The sequence below is a fragment of the Leishmania donovani genome, chromosome 36 (genome assembly GCF_000227135.1).
Source record: "Leishmania donovani BPK282A1 complete genome, chromosome 36".
Lineage (NCBI taxonomy): Eukaryota > Euglenozoa > Kinetoplastea > Trypanosomatida > Trypanosomatidae > Leishmania > Leishmania donovani.
In genome coordinates this window covers 678,454-697,870 of record NC_018263.1, presented here as the reverse complement: position 1 = coordinate 697,870, position 19,417 = coordinate 678,454, and the positions used below count along the sequence as shown (strand labels likewise).

The window sequence follows — 19,417 nt, the reverse complement described above, 5'->3', positions numbered from 1 at the left end:
TCCGCCTTCGCTTCTTGACTCCTTCCCCTTCGGCCCCCCCAAAAAAAAAACCTTGCGCCTGCCATCTCTGCTGCGCGCGGTGGTGCGAAGGGAAAAAAGAAGCGGTGCACTTCTCTGTCTTGAGTGTTCTCACGCCTCCCCTCCCGCCGCCGTGCTCCGTCACGGTGTCTCTCTCTCCATCTCTCCTTACCCTCCCTCCTCCTCGCAGTCTCATGTGCGATTCGTTTTGTCTCTCGCCCCTTCTCCGGATCGAGGACCGAAAACGGCACTAGAAAGGAAAACAGAGCCGTCGTCACACGCGCTCTTACTCTCATGGCGGCCAAGCCGACCACATGCGACGCAGGCGAGGAGACATCGCTTATGCGCCAGCTGGAGCTGCTGCTGGTGCCACTGCACCACCGCTTCCGCTATCCGCTTCCGGTGCCGGCTCACTTCACGGCGGGTGAGGGGGACGGCGCCTCGATTGCTGCTGCTCTCACGCGTGCACCAGGGTCGCCTGCGCTTGCTGGCGCCGGGGCGACAGGTTCGTCCTATGCCGATCCGGCAGGCACCGCGGCGTCGCACTTCGCTGGCGACTCGGCACAGCTCAGCGAGCAACAGCAGGATGAGCGACTTCATCGATCTGCTCTGCGAGTGGTGGAGGAGCATGTGCCCGACTTGCTAACGTGGCAGGCGCGGGTGCAGCGCGGCGCCACACAGGCGGGAAATTGCTATCAGGTGCTGGAGCGGGTGCGGAGCAGCGTGTCTGCGATGCAGCGCGTGACGGAGTCGGTGCAGAAGCAGAGCGATCATCTCAGCCACAACGCCTCTGCCATGATGGTGCGCAAGGCGAAGCTGGAGCTTGTCCGCGATGCCTTGGAGCAGAACTTGGCGCACTTCACGCACATCGACGACCTATGCAGGGAGGCAGGAAACCCCTTTCTGAAAGCCGGCTCGGCGCGCTTCTCTACACTGCTGCAGGACATCGCCAAGGAGATGGAGTTCCTCTGCACCAACACGCAGTACAAATCTGCCAAGCCGTACGCTATGAAGCTCGCCGTGGCACAGCAGACGGTCAGCGCGACGTTGAAGGACGCGGTGCGGACGTCGTTTCGCACCATGGAGGCCGAAACGCTGGCCTCGCCCGCCTTTCGAGCTGCCACGCAGGTGCTGCAGGAGGACAGCGCGATCCCCAGCGACAGCCCTCTCACCAGAGCCTCCACGTCGCCGTCGACGGTTTCGATGCCCGCGACAGCAGCGCCGCCGCTGCAGCTGCGCCCGCATGACGTGGCTGGTTCTTTCGAAGAGTTCCTCGCTGCCGTGAACGACGTATTTGTGAAGTCTGGAGACAGCTTCACGTCACTGCGGCGCATGGCCGAGCTGCGGCAGGGCGGCTTCGGCTACTCCGGGGCGGAGGCTTTTGGGGAGGAGATGCTGACCGCTGGCGGCCGACTGGAGGCGGATCCTGGGATGCGGGAGGTGATGAACTCCTACTGCGAAGCGCGCGTTGGCGTGGTGGTGCCGCTGCTGCGCTACTGGCTCACACTATGGTATTACCTTGACGCGCAGCGGAACTCGCAGGCCGACGCGAAAATTGTCGGCAGCGTCGCGGCTGCGGCTGCCGCTGTGGGGGCGAAATCGCCGGCTGACACCGGCGCTGCTCGGCATCAGCTCTCCGGCGTCGCGGAGGCGCACACACTTCCGCAGTTGGCCGAGCACATCTGTGGACTGCTTCAGCGCTCCCTGGCTGCGGAGTCGGATGTGCTCGCGCGGCTGTGGCTGAGAGACGACATCGTCTCCCACCTTCTCCCGAGGCTTGTGCCCAGCATTGCCGAGGAGGTGTACTACATGTTTCGCTCTCGGCTGCTGTGCATCGACGACGTCGGCGAGCTGTCCCGCACAGTCGAGAGCATTCAGCGTGTGAGCCTGCTCCACAACACTGGCGTCCAGGACTCGCAAGTCGTGTCGGACCTGTGGGTGCGTATGATCCAGGACACTCAGGAGCGTCTCGTCTTCCGCACGAGCGTGTACCTGCGACAAACGGTGTCGCGCTGCACCCCGACGCGCGAGATCGCCAGCGTCTACCTCCGCTGTGGCACCGATGCGTACACCGCCGAGCCAGCAGCGTCCACCGGAGACGCCGCCCAGACGCGAATGTTTTACATTCCTGGTGTCGTGCATGCGCTCAAGCTGCTCGACTGGCTGTACCCGACCCTAGAGTTCTCTGTCTTCTCGGTGTTTGCGGAGGAGGCGGTGCACCACAGCCTCGACCTCATCCGGCAACTGATGAGGCTGATGCGGCAGATGGACTCGAGCGACACGCTGCGAGACTCAAAGGCGTTCCTGTGTCAGCTGGCCCACCTCCAGCACCTGCAGGTGACGCTGTCCCACGTCGATGCGAACATCACCGTGGTGGAGAAACACATCAGCTTAGCGGCGCTGCGCAACCGGAGGCTGGAGCTGGAGCAGTCCTCGCGGGAGTCGAAGAAGGAGGTTGAGATGGACCTGCTCAAGTGCAGCGAGCACCTCACGACGGCCATGTTTGCGTTGGTGACGCAGCCCGTCTCCGGTGCGGCGAAGAAGAGCGAGGCAGAGCGCATTCAGCTCGTTTCGGAGATGAAAGGGCGTGCTGCGGGGATGGAGCGCATGATTGCCTTCTACGTGGAGCATGAGGAGACGCAGCAAGACTTGATGCATTTGTTGCGTGAACGCGTTGCAGAGCTCGCGGCCGAGATGAGTGTGGATGTGCACGCGGTTCCGGCGGCTCCAGTAAAGATGGCAATGTCGGAAGCGGAATCTTCCACGCAAAACGCTCTACAACGCTCTGCGACGGAGGTGGGTGTAGCACCTCCGCCACCAGCGTCAGCGCCGCAGCCCGCAAATACGGCCGCAGGTGACAGTGCCGATTCGTACCACGCCCCTCCGCAGTCTTTCGCAGCACCAGCAGGGGCAGCGCAGCCCGCGGCGAGCGCACCGGTAGCATCTGCCGGCGCTACCGATCAATTCGCTGCGTTGCCAACCCACGCGCCGAGGGCCCCTCCAGGGTTTCCGAGCCCTCCCACGGAGCGCGTGACGTACGCGTCGGCCCCGCCTGCCACGACCGTCTGTCATCAGTCGCCGTTGCAGGACTACGCAGCACCGACAGCTCGAGCACGTCCCAGCACTCAAGACGGCACGGACATTATCTGAACGAGCGCGTCCGCGCCCGCAGCTGTGAAAGCTAGGGGAAGGAGAAGGGGGAGGGAGTTACGGTGGCATTCAAACGGTCTTTGCGACCATTACGTTCTCCATGTGCCTGCGTGCGCGCGTGCGTGTGCGGTGCGCCGGTGAGCTTTGTGTGAGCCGCGGCCATCTTCTCAGGTGCTTTATGGTCATGTCTGTCTGCCGCTGTTGGCGGTTTCGCGTATTCATGTTACCCTCCCTCTACCCATGCGTGCGCGGAGGTCGCTTCTGCAGCCCAGCCAAGGAGACTTTCACGCAGAGGCGCGGGTATCTCGCTCTCTCTTCCCCGTCGCGCTTGTGCCAAAGAGGTAGTGGGGCAGCATGTCCCGGAGTTCACGCGCGAGAACGGCGCATGGCCTCTTTTTTCAAAGGGGTGGGGAAGCGCGGGAAGCCTCCCTTGCCGTCACGTCTCTTTGCTACCCCTGTCTTCCGCATCACATCGCATGCTTTCGCTGCCTCTTCGCCCGCATCCCCCCGCTTGGCGTCGTTTTCTTCGTCTCACACTTCCTCTTTCTCTTTGCACTCGTCTTTCCATCTCTCTCTGGTTCTCTCTCTTTATTCCTCGGGTGTGCCTCACAGCCTCTGGCCCTTGCAGGGGTCACAGCCTCGCCTTTGAAGTCGCGCAGTGCCGTTCCTCCGTTTCTCTCGTACGCATCAGGCTTGGCAGGTGCACTTCTTTTCCTCTTTCCTTCGCATCGTTGTGCTTTGGTGTGCTTGCTATTTCACGGAGCTCGTCTTGCCTTTCACTCGGGTGGGGGGCTCGAACACAACGACAGGCATACACGACGACACCAGCAAAGAACTCCTCCCTCTCCTCCCCAAAAAGAAGGCCTCCTCTCCGTCTTGGAGAACCCGCGACGCGTGCTTGGGGCGACACTGGTGGCGAAAGGCGCGCTTGCACTCACATAGCTGCAAACGTGCAGCCGCCTCACAAACGGAAACATCGTTCCTGTTTTTCGAATTCTTGCCCCTCATCTCGGTCTCTCTCCGACTGATGTATCGCTGTTGCTCCCCTCTCTATTTCTTGTTGCTTCTCTCTCGTCTCTCTGCCACCCTCCTCGCACACGCGAACCGATACTCCGTGGGTGTGCCAGTGGCTCTCTCTCTCTCTACCTGAGTGGGCGTGCGTGTGGCTTTGTGCCCGCGCGCGACATCAAAGCGAACTCCTCCTCCTCCTCCTCCTCCTCCCTCCTCACAGAAGTGCCCCGCTCGTTGCTGCCTTGGACTTTCCTACTTTAATCCCTTCCCTCGTGGGCCCTCTCCCGAAGCCACACCCCTTTGTGTTGTCTCTCTCTCTCTCCCATCACTGGCAGCGGCGAAGTGCAGTCGACCTCCTTCCTGCCGCACTCACTCCCGAACCGTCACACCGCTCCACGTTTTCTTTTTGTGTTTTCTTTTTTTCTTCCTACCTTTTTGTTTTCGCTTCACGCTCCGTCTCGCGATTGTTCACGCTGGCAGAGGAGGCTCCACGTCTTGTCCCCAACCTCTCACCCACTTCTCTCTTACTGTTTCACTCTTCTTTTTTCTGCGTTGACCTGTGGAGACGCGGTGCGAGGACTCTATACATATAGAAGGCACGGCCGGCGCGCGAGTACTACGAGACCACCTAGCGACACCTCCGCTTCTCCACACCCGTTCCCACCCCAGCACCCAGGGCAGCCCACCATCCTCCCAGGAAGAACGCAGGGTGACGAGACTGGTGCTTCCTACCTGCTTCGCTCGTTTCAAAGGCGAGGCACAGGCTCAATCGACAAAGAGCCCTTGCGTAAACAGGTGCTTTCATCGACTTGTTCTTCTTTGAAGCGCCCCGCTCCACAAGCACAGAAAGGCTTATTCACACAGACGCACACACTCACACACACAGATACGTGCAGTTGGGCATGTCCTACTTGTCACCCGCCCCCTTCTACACTTCTTGCTCTCTCTCTCTTTGCTTGTGCACACCGTCGTAGGTGTCCCCGCACGGCAATCTTCAGCATCTGGCGGCAGTAGAGCCGACCGCAAGGGGAAGGAAGCAGCTCCTCATCATCCCCCCCCCCACGCGTGAGAGGTACATTTGGAGGTACAAGCGAGCTCATCGTCGATCAGCGAGTACGCATGTATCACTACTTGGTGAATGCGCTCAAAGGAAAAAGCGGCAAGGCGGACGGGCTCGTCGCTCGCAGCGATCCAGCTATTACGGACTCCAAAGCGGGACTCAATGCACGTCTCAGAGAGGAAGAGCAAGCTCAGCGGGTGCTGCGCGACCGCCGACGCGCCTACTCTGATTTCATGACCCGCACGCCACTTGGCCGTGTGCTGGCGGATCAGATGCCGGCGGTAGAGAGCATGTCCACTGCACCCGCCACCGCCTTTGCTGTTTGCCAGACATCTTCGTCTTTAGACACACGAGCCACGGGCACCTCCGTTTCTCTCGCGACAGGAGGAGAGCGGCCGTCATCAACGGAAACTGGGCTGGCGCACACGAAACTGGAGCTAACCATGTACGAGGCGCTCGCGCCTTTGCTCTCCCGTCGAACAGCCATAATGACACGGCGAGTGCTGGAGCTGGCACCGCAGTTGGCGCCTGCAGCGCCTGAAGCCGCGCGTGGCGAGCAGGCAAGCACAACCTTCACTCTTCCTCCTCCTTTCCCTTGCCAGAGGCCGTTTGTCACCCTGGAAGAGGCCAAGGAAGCCCTGCTGCCATTTCTGCTGGTGCTGGTGCAGCTCCGTCATTGGCAAGCGTGCCTGGCATCGCTGTCCGCGACCCTCTCCTCAGAGGCCGCTGCTCGCAGCGAGAGTGCCACCACCGCCTCGGATCGACTCGTAAAGGCCCTGCAACAGCTCAGCCACGTTCTCGTCGCCATAACCTGCGCGACAGAGTTGCAGACGGCAGCGATGCGCAGCCACCTTGACCTTCTCGGTGGCGAAGTCACCGCTTGTGTTGCTACGACACTGCAGTTTCTCCGCCGCCTCACACGCTCATGTGGGACGGAGGAGTTCTCGCTTCTGCTAGGCAGGGTTCCTGCGGCATCCGCGTCGGCGGCGGAGTCGATACCGCGAGAAAGCGAGGATGCGATCGGAGGCGGTGACAGGCGAGACGGCACGAGCACGCCGCACCCTGTGTCTGTGGAGGTGGTGGAGATACAAGCCTGTCGCCTCCTCTCTCTTTTCCTTTACTGGTTACACGTGGTACACGACATCTCGACTCCTTCCCTGGCCATCGAGGAGCTTTTCCTCACCTCTTCCACAGCTCGGTTTAACGCATATGCTGCGACGGTGGCAACCGCCAAGGGAGCAACCGCGGGCACTGCAGAGGCGGAGGCGGAGGAGATGCACCGATGCACCGGCCTAAGCAATGCGGCCCTCCTCCGTCAGACCGGCCCCGCGCCCTCTTGTGTTCCGCTCGCAATGCTGTCGCTGTCGGCGAGCGACGCGAGCGGTGGCAGTGGGGGAGACAAGTCCCCAAGCGAGGGTTCCTCGCCTCTCCTCGCATCTTCCAGCAACGTCGCAGGCTCCTTGACTGCTCTTCTTCTGTTCGCGTCAAAGGGTGTCGTCGAACATGCGCAGGCGAACAGTGAAGCGCATACGGTGATGGTCGAGGGGCTGGCAGTTGAGGAGGACTCCGATCTCGGCCTCATCTTAGTACTGACTTCCCGCCTGCTGCGCTACATGTTTGCTGCTGGTGCCTCACCGCACTTGGTGCAGGTGACAAAAGCGGCTGGCCCGCTGCAGAGCGCCCTTAGCCTCCTCCTCGTTCGCTTCATCGCTGGTGACCGGAACCCGTCGGCTCTACGCGCTGTGGCAGAGAAGACAGAGGCATCGCAGTCCGCGAGCCTTCGAAGCTGCGGCGCGCAGCCGCATCTCGACGCGGCCGCGGACTTCAGCTTCCCAAGAAGGAGCTCGCTTGCCTCCACGTCGCAGCCACCGTCACCTGCGCGTAGCCGCTGCAGCAGCAGAGCTTCGGTTCCTTCAGAGCAATCGGGGCGTCTGACGCGGCAGCTGCGTCTACTTGGGCAGCTTTCGTGCGGCCTCGTGCTGCTGACGACGCTTTTGCAGCAGAATGCGATGATCGTTTTGGACATCATGGACCACTCCTTCTTCTTCGACGCACTTGTGACGGTGCTACAGGTGGTGGGCTCTCGTTTCACGGAGCCCTCACGGCAGGGAGCGATGGCGGCGAGGGTCTTGGACGCCGCCGGCCGGCGAGACTCAGATGCGTGGGCGGACTGGGTGCGTGGTGTCGAGACCGTCGCGGCGCAGGGGACGGCTGCGGAGGACATCTCAGTCCTCCTTAACCACGCGCTCGGGTCCCCGTTGCAGTTTTCCCTGACGCTGCTCTCGAGCGATCCTTATGTGGATGAGTTTCTGCATGCCTACCTTGGCTTGCTAGCTGCATGTCGTGTTGTACGCTCGACTCCCTTGGCATTTATTGCACCACCGCCGCGAGGCATGCTACTAGGCAGCAATGGCGCCATCACCGCGTCGGCGCGCGAAAGTCGTGCGCTTGACACCCTCGACCAACTGGAGCTCACCCTCTTAAAGACGTTCTTAACCGCGTACGACACGTCGACCGAGGACGCCGCTCCTGCCGCCGCCGCCGCCGCCATGGAGCTCTCCATCACGCTCCCACCGTGTCCAGAGCAGCACTCCGTTGACTCAGAAGCCACTGATGCGCTCCCACCCAGCGGTGACATGAACGCCACGGGCTCCTTGACGTTTCCCTTGGCGTCCTGCATCTACAACCTTCTTCTCAAGCACACGCTGTGGTGCCTTGGCGAGCAAGAACGACGCCGCGGCCAGCCCCTACCGCCGCCCCCACCACCTTTAACGCCACCTCAGGCGCCAGTGCCGCCGCAGCAGCACCATCTCGCGCTTCCGCTGTTTCAGTCGTCCGTGTCGTCGGCCGTACTGCGCCTGTCCATCGACAACCCTGCCTCCACGGCGACGGACACGCCGCGGCTGGTAGCGCAGCCACCGCCCACACATCCGCCCGTCTCCCCAACATTATCACCGTCGACCATCACGCCCGCCAACCTGCAGCAAAGCGCTGCAACCACGCTTCCTGGCCACAGCAGTCTTGCCGCTATCACAGGCACCGGCAGCAGCGACTATGATCCGTTCGTTCTGTTTTTGGTGCGCCACGGCCTCTTCCGCATTTTGCTCCACGACGAGCACTTTGCATCTGCCTTCGCCTTGGCCGAGTCGACGGCCGCCGTCAACGCCGCCGACTCTCCTCGGGGGCGCAGCTGCGATGAAGAGGCGGCAGACAAGCCGACCACGACTCGGCAACGCTCCTACCTTGTCCTGTACCTTCTCTCGCACTTCCTGCAGCTGCGTCCGTGTGACGCGGGCTCGAGCGACGGTGAACAGATCGCACAGCCCGCCGGTGCGCAGGAGGGAGGCGGCGCTTCTGCGGATCCGAACGTTTCATGCCGTAGCGCTTGCAGCCGTAGTAGCAGCAACGCGGCGCTCTCCGCTGATGAGCAGCAGCTGGCACAGGAAACGGCGGAGGCGTTGATGACGGTCTTGCGGGTATCCTCGGTGTCAGTTTCACCTCCCTGCTGCGCGGTTGTGCGCTGTCGGCGTCGCCGCTGGTGCAACTGCCTTCTCGCACTCTTAAGTGCTGCAACAGCGGCGCCTGGCGCGGCTGCCTTTGCTCCCATCCATGTGAGAGAGGAGCTCCGCGCAGGCATCGAGATCGACGCACCAAGCGCGGCGGACGCGAAGACGACACCTGCCGCGGCGGCAGCGGTGTGTGAGGCGCTTGTTCGGGCTGGAGGCGCCGAGTATCTTCTACGCGCTGCCGCGGTCGCGGCTGATGCGGGCGCTGCAGGCCAGCCCGCCAACACGGTCTCTTGTGCCTGGGCGATGCAGGCGGCACGAAGTCTCGTCAAGAACTCGACAGCTTCTGTTCACATCTCAACGAACTGCGTAGAGTCGCTGCTGCTGCCGCTGCTGTGGCATCCTTCGCTGCGCTCGGATGGGCAGCGGCTGCTGGAGACCCTCTTGTGTCAACCGCTTGTCGGCTCGGGCATGGCCGTGGACACCAATGTGGACATGAGAGAGCTGTCATCGTCGATGGTGTCGTCCACCGGGAAAGTCGGCAGCGACAGTGCTGCAGCCGATATGCACGCAGTGCCGCGGCACTGCCGGAAGCTCTGCGAGGGTGTCTGGCGAACGCTATGCGAATGCGCGAACGGCTCTGCAGTGGGGGGCAGTGGCGTTGAGATGCCGGACGCCATCACATCTGGGACGCGCGCCGTTTCCACGACGAACGCCGATAAAGGGGGGCGCCAGGCCGTTCTGCGTGCTGTGCTAGGAGCACTGGGGACTGCGTTTAGAAAACTGAGTGGACAGCGATTCTCTGACGCCGGGGAGCACTCCGGCGAGTTACTGCCGCTTCGCACGTTGCAGAGGGCCCTGTTCGAGGCGAGCAAAGACGATGGGCAGCACATATACGAATTTCTGCTGCATGAACTCGCCCAGTTGTGGAAAGCGGTGGATAACCCTGGCACATCATCGCGACCGCCTCCGCTGAACACAGCCGATGTGGCGGAGGTGGCGCTTTCGCCTCCTTTTCCAGTTCCCTTTCTTATCGCGGCATCCGACGCGCCCAGCGCGCCAGACACCTCGCCAGCGGAGGCTACGGAGGCATCAGCAGACGCTGTCGCCACCTGTCGTGCCGGACGCGAGATGGTGCGGTTGATTGTCATCGCGCTCGTCGGCATGACGCTGGCAAACCCATCGCAGCGCGAGGTTCTGTACCGCGCCACCGTCGACGAAGAAGCGCTGGTGAGGTGCATCGTTAACGCGTGGGGCACGACAGGTGGCAGCGGGGCGCTCCCATTTTCCCGCTCGATGAGCGAAGGCGACGCGTGTGGAATGGTGCGGGTGTGCTCGTACCTCATTTACGAATCGGTGGACGCCGTGGATGCCTTCTTCGATGAAGACGGTGAAAGCGGGTCACAGGACGCGGCGCCGCGGCGCCGCGGCTGCAGCCATGATGCGTCATGGGCGTGGTCTCTGCAGAATACGATGCTGTTGGCTGCCGTGCTGCGCTGCTTCACTCGTCTGGGGTCGTTGACGGATGATCAGCAGGCGGCGCTGCGCAAGTTGCTGGTCTCCCTCACCCGCACGGTAGAGAGCTGCTACGTCAGTCTCTACCTGGCCGCCAGCTCAGCCGTGCACGATGTGCTGGCGCAGCTGCTACCGGTCGTTGCACTTCTGCCAAAGCCTGCAACACTGCGGTTTTCCTCCTCTGCCGAAACGGAGGCCGCGCTTCCACGGCTCGACGTCGTGCTCGTTCGCCTTCTTGCTGTGCTTACCCACTGTCACGTCGACGCGCGGCAGCTGAAGCAGCTGCTGCTGCTGGTGATTCACTCAAGGCACCAGCGCGACCGCAGAGCGCTCGTGCCGCTGGTTTTGCAGGTGTTGAGCGAGGCTGTCCAGCCGCCTCTTAATATGACACTTTTGCACGCGGCCCGCCGCGACCCACAACACTTCGTGAGCCTCCACCGCGGGCGCGGCCCTGCTGGGTTCTGTGCTGCGCTGCCGGACTTCCCTCTTGAAGGCTATTCGGCATCCCTCAACGTGCGGTGGGAGGGCGATGTGACCTCGCGGAATGCGGCAGGGCAGGCTGCCGGCGGAGACACGACGCTGCGCCAATACGACGACTGTGCCTGCATCTTCTCCCTCCGTACCGCCGATCGCGCGACGCTGCTGGCTTTCATGGTGGAGCGACGCACGGGGCGCCTCTTTGTGCAGTATCGTAATCTGCAGCAGCAGGAGCTTCGCGTGTACCTGGCGGCGTCGCTGCTGCCGCGAGAGTGGACACATCTGTGCGTGTCTCATCGAGCGGCGGCTTTCTTGACGGCAACAGCCGGCGGCCAGCTCACGCTGTTTGTGAACGGTGCCGAGGCGGCAGTGATTCCGCAGGTGACCTACCCCCTCATGTCGCGCGGGTACCTCTACGTGGGCTGCCTCGGCCACGAGGTGGACAGGCTCAGTGTGGCGCACGCTTTTTACGGCCAGGTGTCCACAGCGTATTTCTTTCCCTACGTGCTGCCTGAGCGCGAACGCGAGGTTTTGCAGACCACAGTGGGTGTGGCGGACACCGCGGCGTGGATGTTGTCTTCGTCAACTGCCACAATTCCGCCGCTGCGCCCCGGCTCATTCGCACCGGGGCGTCGTCCCGGCTCATCCGCGTCGGAGAGCGCCGCCGACGCGGACGGCGCCGAGCAGTGGCTGGCTGGCCGGGCCGTCGTCTGCGTCGACACGCGGCTGAGTGACCGGGGTCATCTCTACAATCTATCTGCCGTGTTGCGTGGCCGCACGGGCCGTGAAAGCCGCTTGTTGACTCTGGAAGGGTCCCTCGTATGCAGTACGCAGCGTCTAATAGACTCGATGGGGGCGCTGGGGGCGCTACCAAGCGTGCTGATGCCACTCTGCGTCTTGCTGGTGAATCCAAATCTACCCATTTCCTCTCGCAGCTTGGCTGCTGCGGCGCCGATTGGCAGCCTTGCCCACAGAGAGCCAGGCCTACCACCCTTCTCGTCGCTCGGCGCGGCCGCCGTCAGTGCTAGCAGAGCAAGCGACACGATCAATGCCTCCGTGCTGCGAGTGCTGGACTTGGTGCCGCCGCTGGCTTCTGCAGAGGCGATTCGCACCGAAATGGCCGAGGCACGTTTTTTCGTTTTCCTTGGCCAGGTATTGCAGCTACTAGGCCCCTCGTTGCAGGTGGTGGTGCCGGCCGCTTTCGTGCAGCTACTCGAGGCTCTCGCCCCGTTCCCGCGACTCTTCGAGGACGCCTTGACAAACTTGTTTCTCTCTGCCGACGTGATCCGGGCTGCCCCGCGCGCGGTGCAGTTGACCTGGGTGAAAGTACAGCGCTTTTTTCTGAGTGCACACCCTGACGCGTTGCCCTGCCTGCGCACCCTAGGCACATCCATGTTTGTCGCGGCGGAGCTGCTGCGCGTGACGGCAGAGGAGGCGAGTGAGGAAGAGTTGGCGCAGGAAGACACCCTGGTGCTGCCCCAAACACAGGATGTCGTGACGCACCCGTTACTCTCACCCACCTCGTCCACTTCACGCCCCCTCTCGGCCGTTGCTGGCGATGTCTCAAGGGCGTCCTCGTCCGCCACGACCTCCCCCTTCTTGCCTTCTTCAACGCCACCGCCACCGCCGCCTTCGTGCTCGCTGCAGGACCTGGAGAACCAGTGGATGGCCTACTTCGAGGCACTCGCCGTTGCTCCCGTCACCCTTGGTGATGCGGAAGCTCTGCAGTACTTTGTCGGGAATTTGCACTTGATGTGCCCCAAGGCTTCGGTTCAGTTGCGCCTCCTGCGTCGCGTGCGTCAGCTTCTCGTGACGAGCAACACGCCGTATCTGGTCCAGCTACTGGGGCGCAGGAACTACGTTGTAAACCTGATGCCATACCTCACCTCCGCGTCCTCCGAGGCAGTGCGGCTTGAGGCGCTCCTGCAGCTTCTCTTCATGGTTTTCCGCTCGAAGCGCACGCAGGAGCTGATGAACCCGGTGCTGTTGGCGAGCAAGGACACAGTCGTGCACGTCGTCGAGGAGGTGTCGCTGTCGTGGTTAAAGGATGTGCTGCAGCGGTTTCCAGTGAACCTGCCGGTGTACCTGGCGCTGCGCTGCGGCTTAGTGGAGCGCTTCGACGTGCTGGCCCTTCCTACCCAGTACGTGCCCCTGGATGAGTCGCACGCGATCCGGTTTGCGGCGGTTCTTCTGCCACTGCTGATGCTGATGAAGCGCAGCACCGACACGAAGCTCAAGGGATACGTGCTAACGGACATGGCGGTGCTGCTCAAGAGCGACGCCCAGGCGTGGCGACGCGTGATTACGGTTCGCGGTTGGTACGTCTCAGTGGTTGGCCTCTTCGCGTCCTCGTGCGCGTCGTCGCCCGTGCCTGCGCCCTCCTCGCTTCAGGAAGCCCGCGCATGCCAGGAGTCAAGTGTGCCAGGTGCAGTGAGCTCCCCGACGATCCCTACAGACTCTGCCGCGAGGGAGCGAGTGCAGACAGAGGGGTCTGGGCTCGCCTTTGCTACCATCTCCATGATTCTTTCCTACACCATCTACCAGGTGCTGTTGCACGAGACGTACGGGGCGACGGAGCTGGAGCTTGTGGTGGCGTACCTGCGGGAGCAACGCCTGCATCGCCTCCTGCATCAGGTACTGTGTAGGGTTGCTGACCGCTACCGTAGCCGCCTGATGGCGCCGTGGCGTGGGGAGCGGCGAGGCGGCACGGGCGACCGCGAAGGTCCGGGCGCCCCACGGCCGTCGAATGGCTGCGCGTTCTTAGGGCTTGGCAGCGCCACCGCGGTTGTGAACCTGTGCCATTTCCTTCGCGTGGTTGAGGTTGTTCTCTTCTACGCCGGTTTGGCTCCGAGGCGCAAGGAGGCAATAATGGCCCCTGTGAAGCCCGCCGTGTCGCCGTTCACGCCAGTCGGGGCTGCGTCGGGTGGGGAGGAATTCGGCACGCACCTACCTGTTCGTGTCGGGTACTCGGAGTGGGAGCAGCTGACGCTGGTGCGGTCGGCAGATGACCCGCCCGGCGGCGTCGCGGAAAGTGACGTGTACTATGCCGGGGAGGTGGACGACCCCCACGGCAACGTGAGGCGCGCTGTTCTCCGTAGCCCGGACGACCGATGGCTGCACCTTCCGCTCGCCGTCAAGTGCGCGGAGCTGTTGTGCAGCCACAGTGCCTTGCTGCATCTCGGCAGCAACGGCAACACCACTAGCCTCTCTGTTGGTGGTGCCGGCTCGGTCGTTGGGTCGGGCAGCGCCGGGACTGGCGGGCCAGGGGATCTCTTGTGGTCGGTGGTGCTTGGCGCGTCCGCCGGCACGGGTGTCAGCAGCAGTCCCACGAGCCCCAAGGCCGGTGGGGTAGGTGGGGTCGGGCTCGGCGCGGGTGGCGGGGGCGCCACTCCAGTGGTACTTAGAGGCGGTATGCTTCGCCTGTTTGGCAGGCTCTTCAAAGTGCTTTGCCAAATGACACTGCGCTCCGGCACGGCCCTGAGCAGCGTGGTGGAGCTCACGGACGCGTTTGTGCACCGCGTAGATCGGGGACAGCGCGGCAGCGGCTTTCTGTTGCTCAAGCGCGCTGTGAATGCCGAGGACGCGCGCGAGCATTCCCCAATCGCGATTACGATGACGCTCATTTACTGTGTGCACAACCTGCTCCTGCGGCGCCTCCACGCTGCCGAGTACGGCAACACTTCAACGCACTTCAACGCCAACGCCGCCCTTGTGGATCGCCTCAAATCGCTCGTGGTGATGTTTCGGTACTCCTTCGAGCAGCTGTCGGCGTTTGCGCCCTCTCCGAGAGGCAGACGCGGCGCTCACTCATCTGTCTTTCGCCAGCCCTCTCTTCTGGCGGCGGCGTCTTGGCTCACACGTGGTGACCGCGAGGATTCTGGTGGGGACCGCAGCAGCGGCCGCAACAGCACCGCAAGCCGTGCGCGGTCCAACTCGACTTACCTCGATGACCTCACAGGCGAAACGCTCACAGCTGGCGTGCCTACACTGCAGTGGCTCTGCGACCACCGAGCCAACCCACGCCGCACCGTCGAGGCTTTCGCGGAGGTGGCGTCTCGTGTGGACTACAACGCCTTTGCGGAGCGGTGCCTCCTCGCTGTCGAGCGGGAGCAATCGACCGACAAGGCTCTAGCCGCCAAGCTCTGGTCAGAGCAGCGGGCGTCGCTCCGTCGGCTGCAGGAGCTCTTCGCGGAGAACAGCATGTCTCGTAGGCTCGTCCATGACAAAATCCAAACACTCATGGCCGCCTTCAACTCCCAAAAAACGACGGGCGCCGCTGGCGAGACGGACAGCGACGCTGGCGCCGCGGGCCTTGAAGGGCATAGCAGCACGCGCACCGACGGCTTCGCCACTGCATCCTTCACGAGTCTCTTCTTGCCCTGTGCCGCGCGGCGGGCCACCGCCGCGGCGCGGGCCAACGCGTGGACGCGCTTCACTGTTGCGCTACGTGGCACCGTCTGGTGTGCTGACGCGGCCGGTCTGCACAACACCCTCAAGTATGTGAAGCTCTCATCGCAGGAGCAGCAGTTTCTGGTGCATCGCAAGCTGGTCTACGACCGAGACGGTACAAACTACTGTGGGAGGGCGATGACCTCGTACTCAGCTCCGAGTTCACCGGTTTGCGACGACTTGTCGTCTGTCAACGTGACCAGCTTCAGAGCCATGCCCGCACTCCTGGAAGACGAGGGAGAGAGCGGTGGGGGTCTGGCTTTCGGCGGCAGCATGAGCGCCAACACGAGCCGCGCCTCGTACCTCCGTCTCCGCGGAGGCGAAGGTGTGCTGTTGCAAGCGATTGATGACGACGACGCCGGGCTCGAGGAGGACATGATGAACTTCAGCCTCGACGGCAGGGGGGACGTGTCCACCGCGGCGGCGGCCTCGTTCAGCGAGTGCCCACTCCTGCGAGAGGAGGCTGCGCCGGTGTCGAAGGGCATCGGCCCAGCCCCGACTTCTAAGGTCGACGACTTCTCTGCTGTCCCGTCGCTCCTATCGGTTCCGTGCGAGGTGCCGTACATGATGCACTGCTGGAGCGGCAGCTTCACCGTGCGCGGCTCGGAGGTGATTGTGCTCATCGACGACGACAACAAGGCGTACAACCAAGTGGTGGCTGAGGAGGCGAGGGCGTACGTGCTACGCCCGCGCCCCTTCAGTTTCCACCTCAGCCACATCACGCAGATCGCGCCGGCCCGCCGCTTCCGCATGCGCCGTACCGCGCTCGAGATTTGGACACGTGACCGGCGCAGCTGCTTTGTCAATTTTGCCGACACCGCCACTATGAACGCGGCGCTGCAGGCGGTGCGATGTGGCGAGCGAAGCAGCTACATGCTTACGGCGCCGTCGTTTCTGCGCGACGCGGCCGGCGCGGCCACCGCGGCGCTGCCAACCCTGCTTCACGAGGGCACCGGTGGCGTCCGCTGGCACAGCGCGTACGTGCTGCAGGAGAACCCGCGCCGAGAGCCGCTGCGCTTGCGGGCCACGGCGCTGTGGCGCAACCGCCTTTTGTCGAACTTCGACTACCTCCTCGTGCTGAACCTGTTGGCAGGGCGCACGTTGAACGACATGACGCAGTATCCCGTGTTTCCATGGATTCTCTCCGACTACACGAGTGAGACGCTTGACCTGACCAACCCGGAGACGTTCCGCGACTTGTCCATGCCGATGGGCGCCTGCGGCAACCGCGACCGCCGTGAGCTGGTGCGGCAACGCTACATGGAAATGCGCAGCCTTGGCGACGTCCCGTCTCACTACTTCACGCACTACAGCTCCCCCGCCATCACGCTCTATTTCCTCGTCCGGCTGCCACCCTTCACGACACTCGCGATTCTCCTGCAGGGCGGCCATTTCGACCACGCGGACCGCATGTTTCACTCCATGCAGGCCACCTTCAGGGCCGTCATGACGAGCACCCAGGATGTGCGGGAGCTGATTCCAGAGCTCTACTACTTGCCAGAGCTGTGCATCAATGAGAACCACGTCGACTTTGGGCGGCGGCAGGACCGCACCTCGATGGACGACCTGCAGCTTCCGCCGTGGGCGCACAACGACCCGTTCACGTTTGTCTACCGCATGCGTGAGGCGCTGGAGAGCGCGCACGTGTCGGCCCACCTGCACAAGTGGATCGACCTCATCTTTGGGTACAAGCAGCGCGGCAAGGACGCAATCGACGCGCTGAACGTGTTCAACTGGCACTCCTACGAGGAGCTTGACCGCAACCGGGAGGCCGGCTCCATTGATCAGCAGCTCCTCGTCGACTCGCTTGATAACATTGGCCAAACTCCGGTCCAGCTCTTCCGTCGCCCACACCAGCCGCGACTGCCGTTGGAGTGGGCCGATCCGCTGCAGCTCCCAATCCGAGTGAAGGTCATGACACTGCGCTGGGGCTGCGCACGAGTGGCGCGGACGACGGTGTTGTCGACGGACAGAGTGCTGGTGGTGGCCGGAAGTGGTGCCGCGGCCTCGCTGCGCATGCACCTGACCCCGATTCGCCAACCGTCGGTCCTGCAGATTGCGGCGGCGACTCCTCCTGCAGCGTCGACCGCCGCAGCCTCGCAGTTGCGCCGTGCGTCTGCCAGGGACGGCGTCGCCGCCTCCGCCCCATCGCAGACCGAGATGACTGCTACACACGCCTCTAGTCATGTGAACGCTCCCGCGGCTGCAGTGCCAGGCCACCCGGCGACCCCTGTTGCGGTGACACCCGTCATGAACCATCACGCGCCACCCGCCATGGATAGCGGCAGCTTCGACGTCAGCGAGGAGTACGAGCGGCGCCTTGCGCCCATTCCAGCCGGTGTCATTCCGAACAACTCGGCATACGCGGACGGCTCCTGCACGGAGGCGAGCACCGCCTTGCTGTGCTACGACAGCGAAGTGTTCCTGGTGCTTGGCGGCCTCTTTGACAACTCTGTGGTGATTCGCGCTCTCTCCGGTGCGGGTGGCGATGCGCGACTGCGTGCGCACCGCGGGCGAGTCGTCTTTGTTGCAGGCAGCGAGGACAGCCGCTATCTCGTGACAGGTGCCGAGGACACCACCTTCGCTGTGTGGTCCTGCCAGCTTCAACCGGCGCGGCAGCGGTTGGAGGTGACGATGCTCTTCACGATCTACGGCCACGAGGGCATGCCGTCCGCGGTGGACGTGAGCAGCACGCTGGACGTCGTCGCCACCGCCTCTCTCAACGGCACCCTAATGCTGCACTCTCTGAGCACCGGCGGGCTGGACCGCGTCATTCGACACCCGTACGGTGCGCCCATCCACCGCGTGCTGCTGCAAACGACGTGCTACGTGCCAAATATCGTGTTCCTTTCGCACCAAGATGAGAAAGTGTACCAGTACAGCCTGAACGGTGCTGCGCTGCGCACTTTTTCGCCACCAGGGCGAGTGGCGACATGGGCCACGACAGCGAGCCAGTGTCTTCTGCTCGCGTGCCAGCCCCTTGCCAGCGTGCGCGGCGGCAGCAGCGCTTCGGCGCCTGGCGGCGGTCCGCAAGATGGCGATCAGACATCGTGCATTTTGTACCTGCACTCCTTTTTCTTGGAGGTGCTGAAGACGGTACCGGTGCGAGCCGAGGACGTCGTGTCCAGCGTCTCGGCACATCCAACCAACCCGCAGGTGGTGGTGGCGGGCACGGAGTCTGGGCAACTGTTGCTGCTGCGCTCCGTCCTGGTGTAACACGTGTGCCGATGCAGACCCCCCTCCCCCCTCCGCTCCGCATCCATCGCTGTCAGGCGAAAGCGCGTGATTGGGCGGTGCTCATGAGGAGGCGACCGGGAATGAGGGCGTGTGGGGGAAAGAGAGAACCAAGACGGCGATCGGTGCAGCGACGTTGACGCGATACTTCTCGCGGCAATGCGCGCACGCACAGCTGCATCCCCTCTCCCAAAGCAAGCGTGAACGGCTGAGAGACCCGCGATTGGTATGCCATGGTGGCACCGCGCAGCACCAAGCGACAACAAACCTCCCGCAAAGCCGCCTACACGACATTTTCGTTATACCGGATCGCTGGTGCCACCCTCGTGAAGGGGGGGGGCGGGTGGACGCAAGGGAAGGAAAAGCGGTGTACGTGAGCGGCGCAAGCCTTGTGCACGGCTGATGCACCAAAAGCCACAAAAAATACGGATATCACTTCTCTTTGTCGCCCTTTATCCTTTTGGAGGGGCGGTCAGGGGCAAGCAGACGCCATCTCGCGCTGTGCCCTTTTGTTCTCTGTTCTGTGGTGTTGGGCGGCCGTTGTGAATGCCCCTCCTCTCCCCCTGTGCAGCACCGACATGCCTCGCTTTACGCTTCTCTTCCCTCGTTCAAACACGCCGTTTTTTTTTTTGTTGTTCTTTCACTGGCGACACACCAAACAGCACCAAAAAGGTGCCCCTCTGTTCTCCCCCTCCGGGCGCAGGGTACCTTTCAGACCAAGGCCGCTTTCCCCTTCCATTTATCTCATAGCCATACATACGCAGACACACACCAGCACACAGGCGGAGTGACTGAAAGAAGAGGATCACGTCTCTCGCCGCCCCCCCTCCTCCTCCCCCCTTTCCCGCCTCACCTCACCCCTTCACCACCGCCGCGCTGCTCCCCTTTCCCCAGAGCGAGCAGCGCTTTGCACTCATCAGCGTCGCGTGTTTCTGCTGGATTCATCTTTGTGATTCACAGCGTGCGCCTTCCACCCCGCCCCCCCCCCTGGCCCTCT

General features: G+C 63.0%; 2 protein-coding genes across 2 annotated transcripts; both read left to right on the top strand.

Annotated features, from left to right (window-relative positions):
- Positions 1–312: 312 nt before the first annotated feature.
- Positions 313–3,168, top strand: LDBPK_361810 (hypothetical protein, conserved; the record flags this gene model as incomplete). Its single annotated transcript, XM_003865248.1, has 1 exon — positions 313–3,168. The coding sequence occupies one exon, from the start codon at positions 313–315 to the stop codon at positions 3,166–3,168; it is 2,856 nt and encodes a 951-aa protein (XP_003865296.1).
- Positions 3,169–5,298: 2,130 nt separating this feature from the next.
- LDBPK_361800 (hypothetical protein, conserved) lies at positions 5,299–18,402 on the top strand (the record flags this gene model as incomplete). Its single annotated transcript, XM_003865247.1, has 1 exon — positions 5,299–18,402. The coding sequence occupies one exon, from the start codon at positions 5,299–5,301 to the stop codon at positions 18,400–18,402; it is 13,104 nt and encodes a 4,367-aa protein (XP_003865295.1).
- Between the last annotated feature and the right edge of the window lie 1,015 nt (positions 18,403–19,417).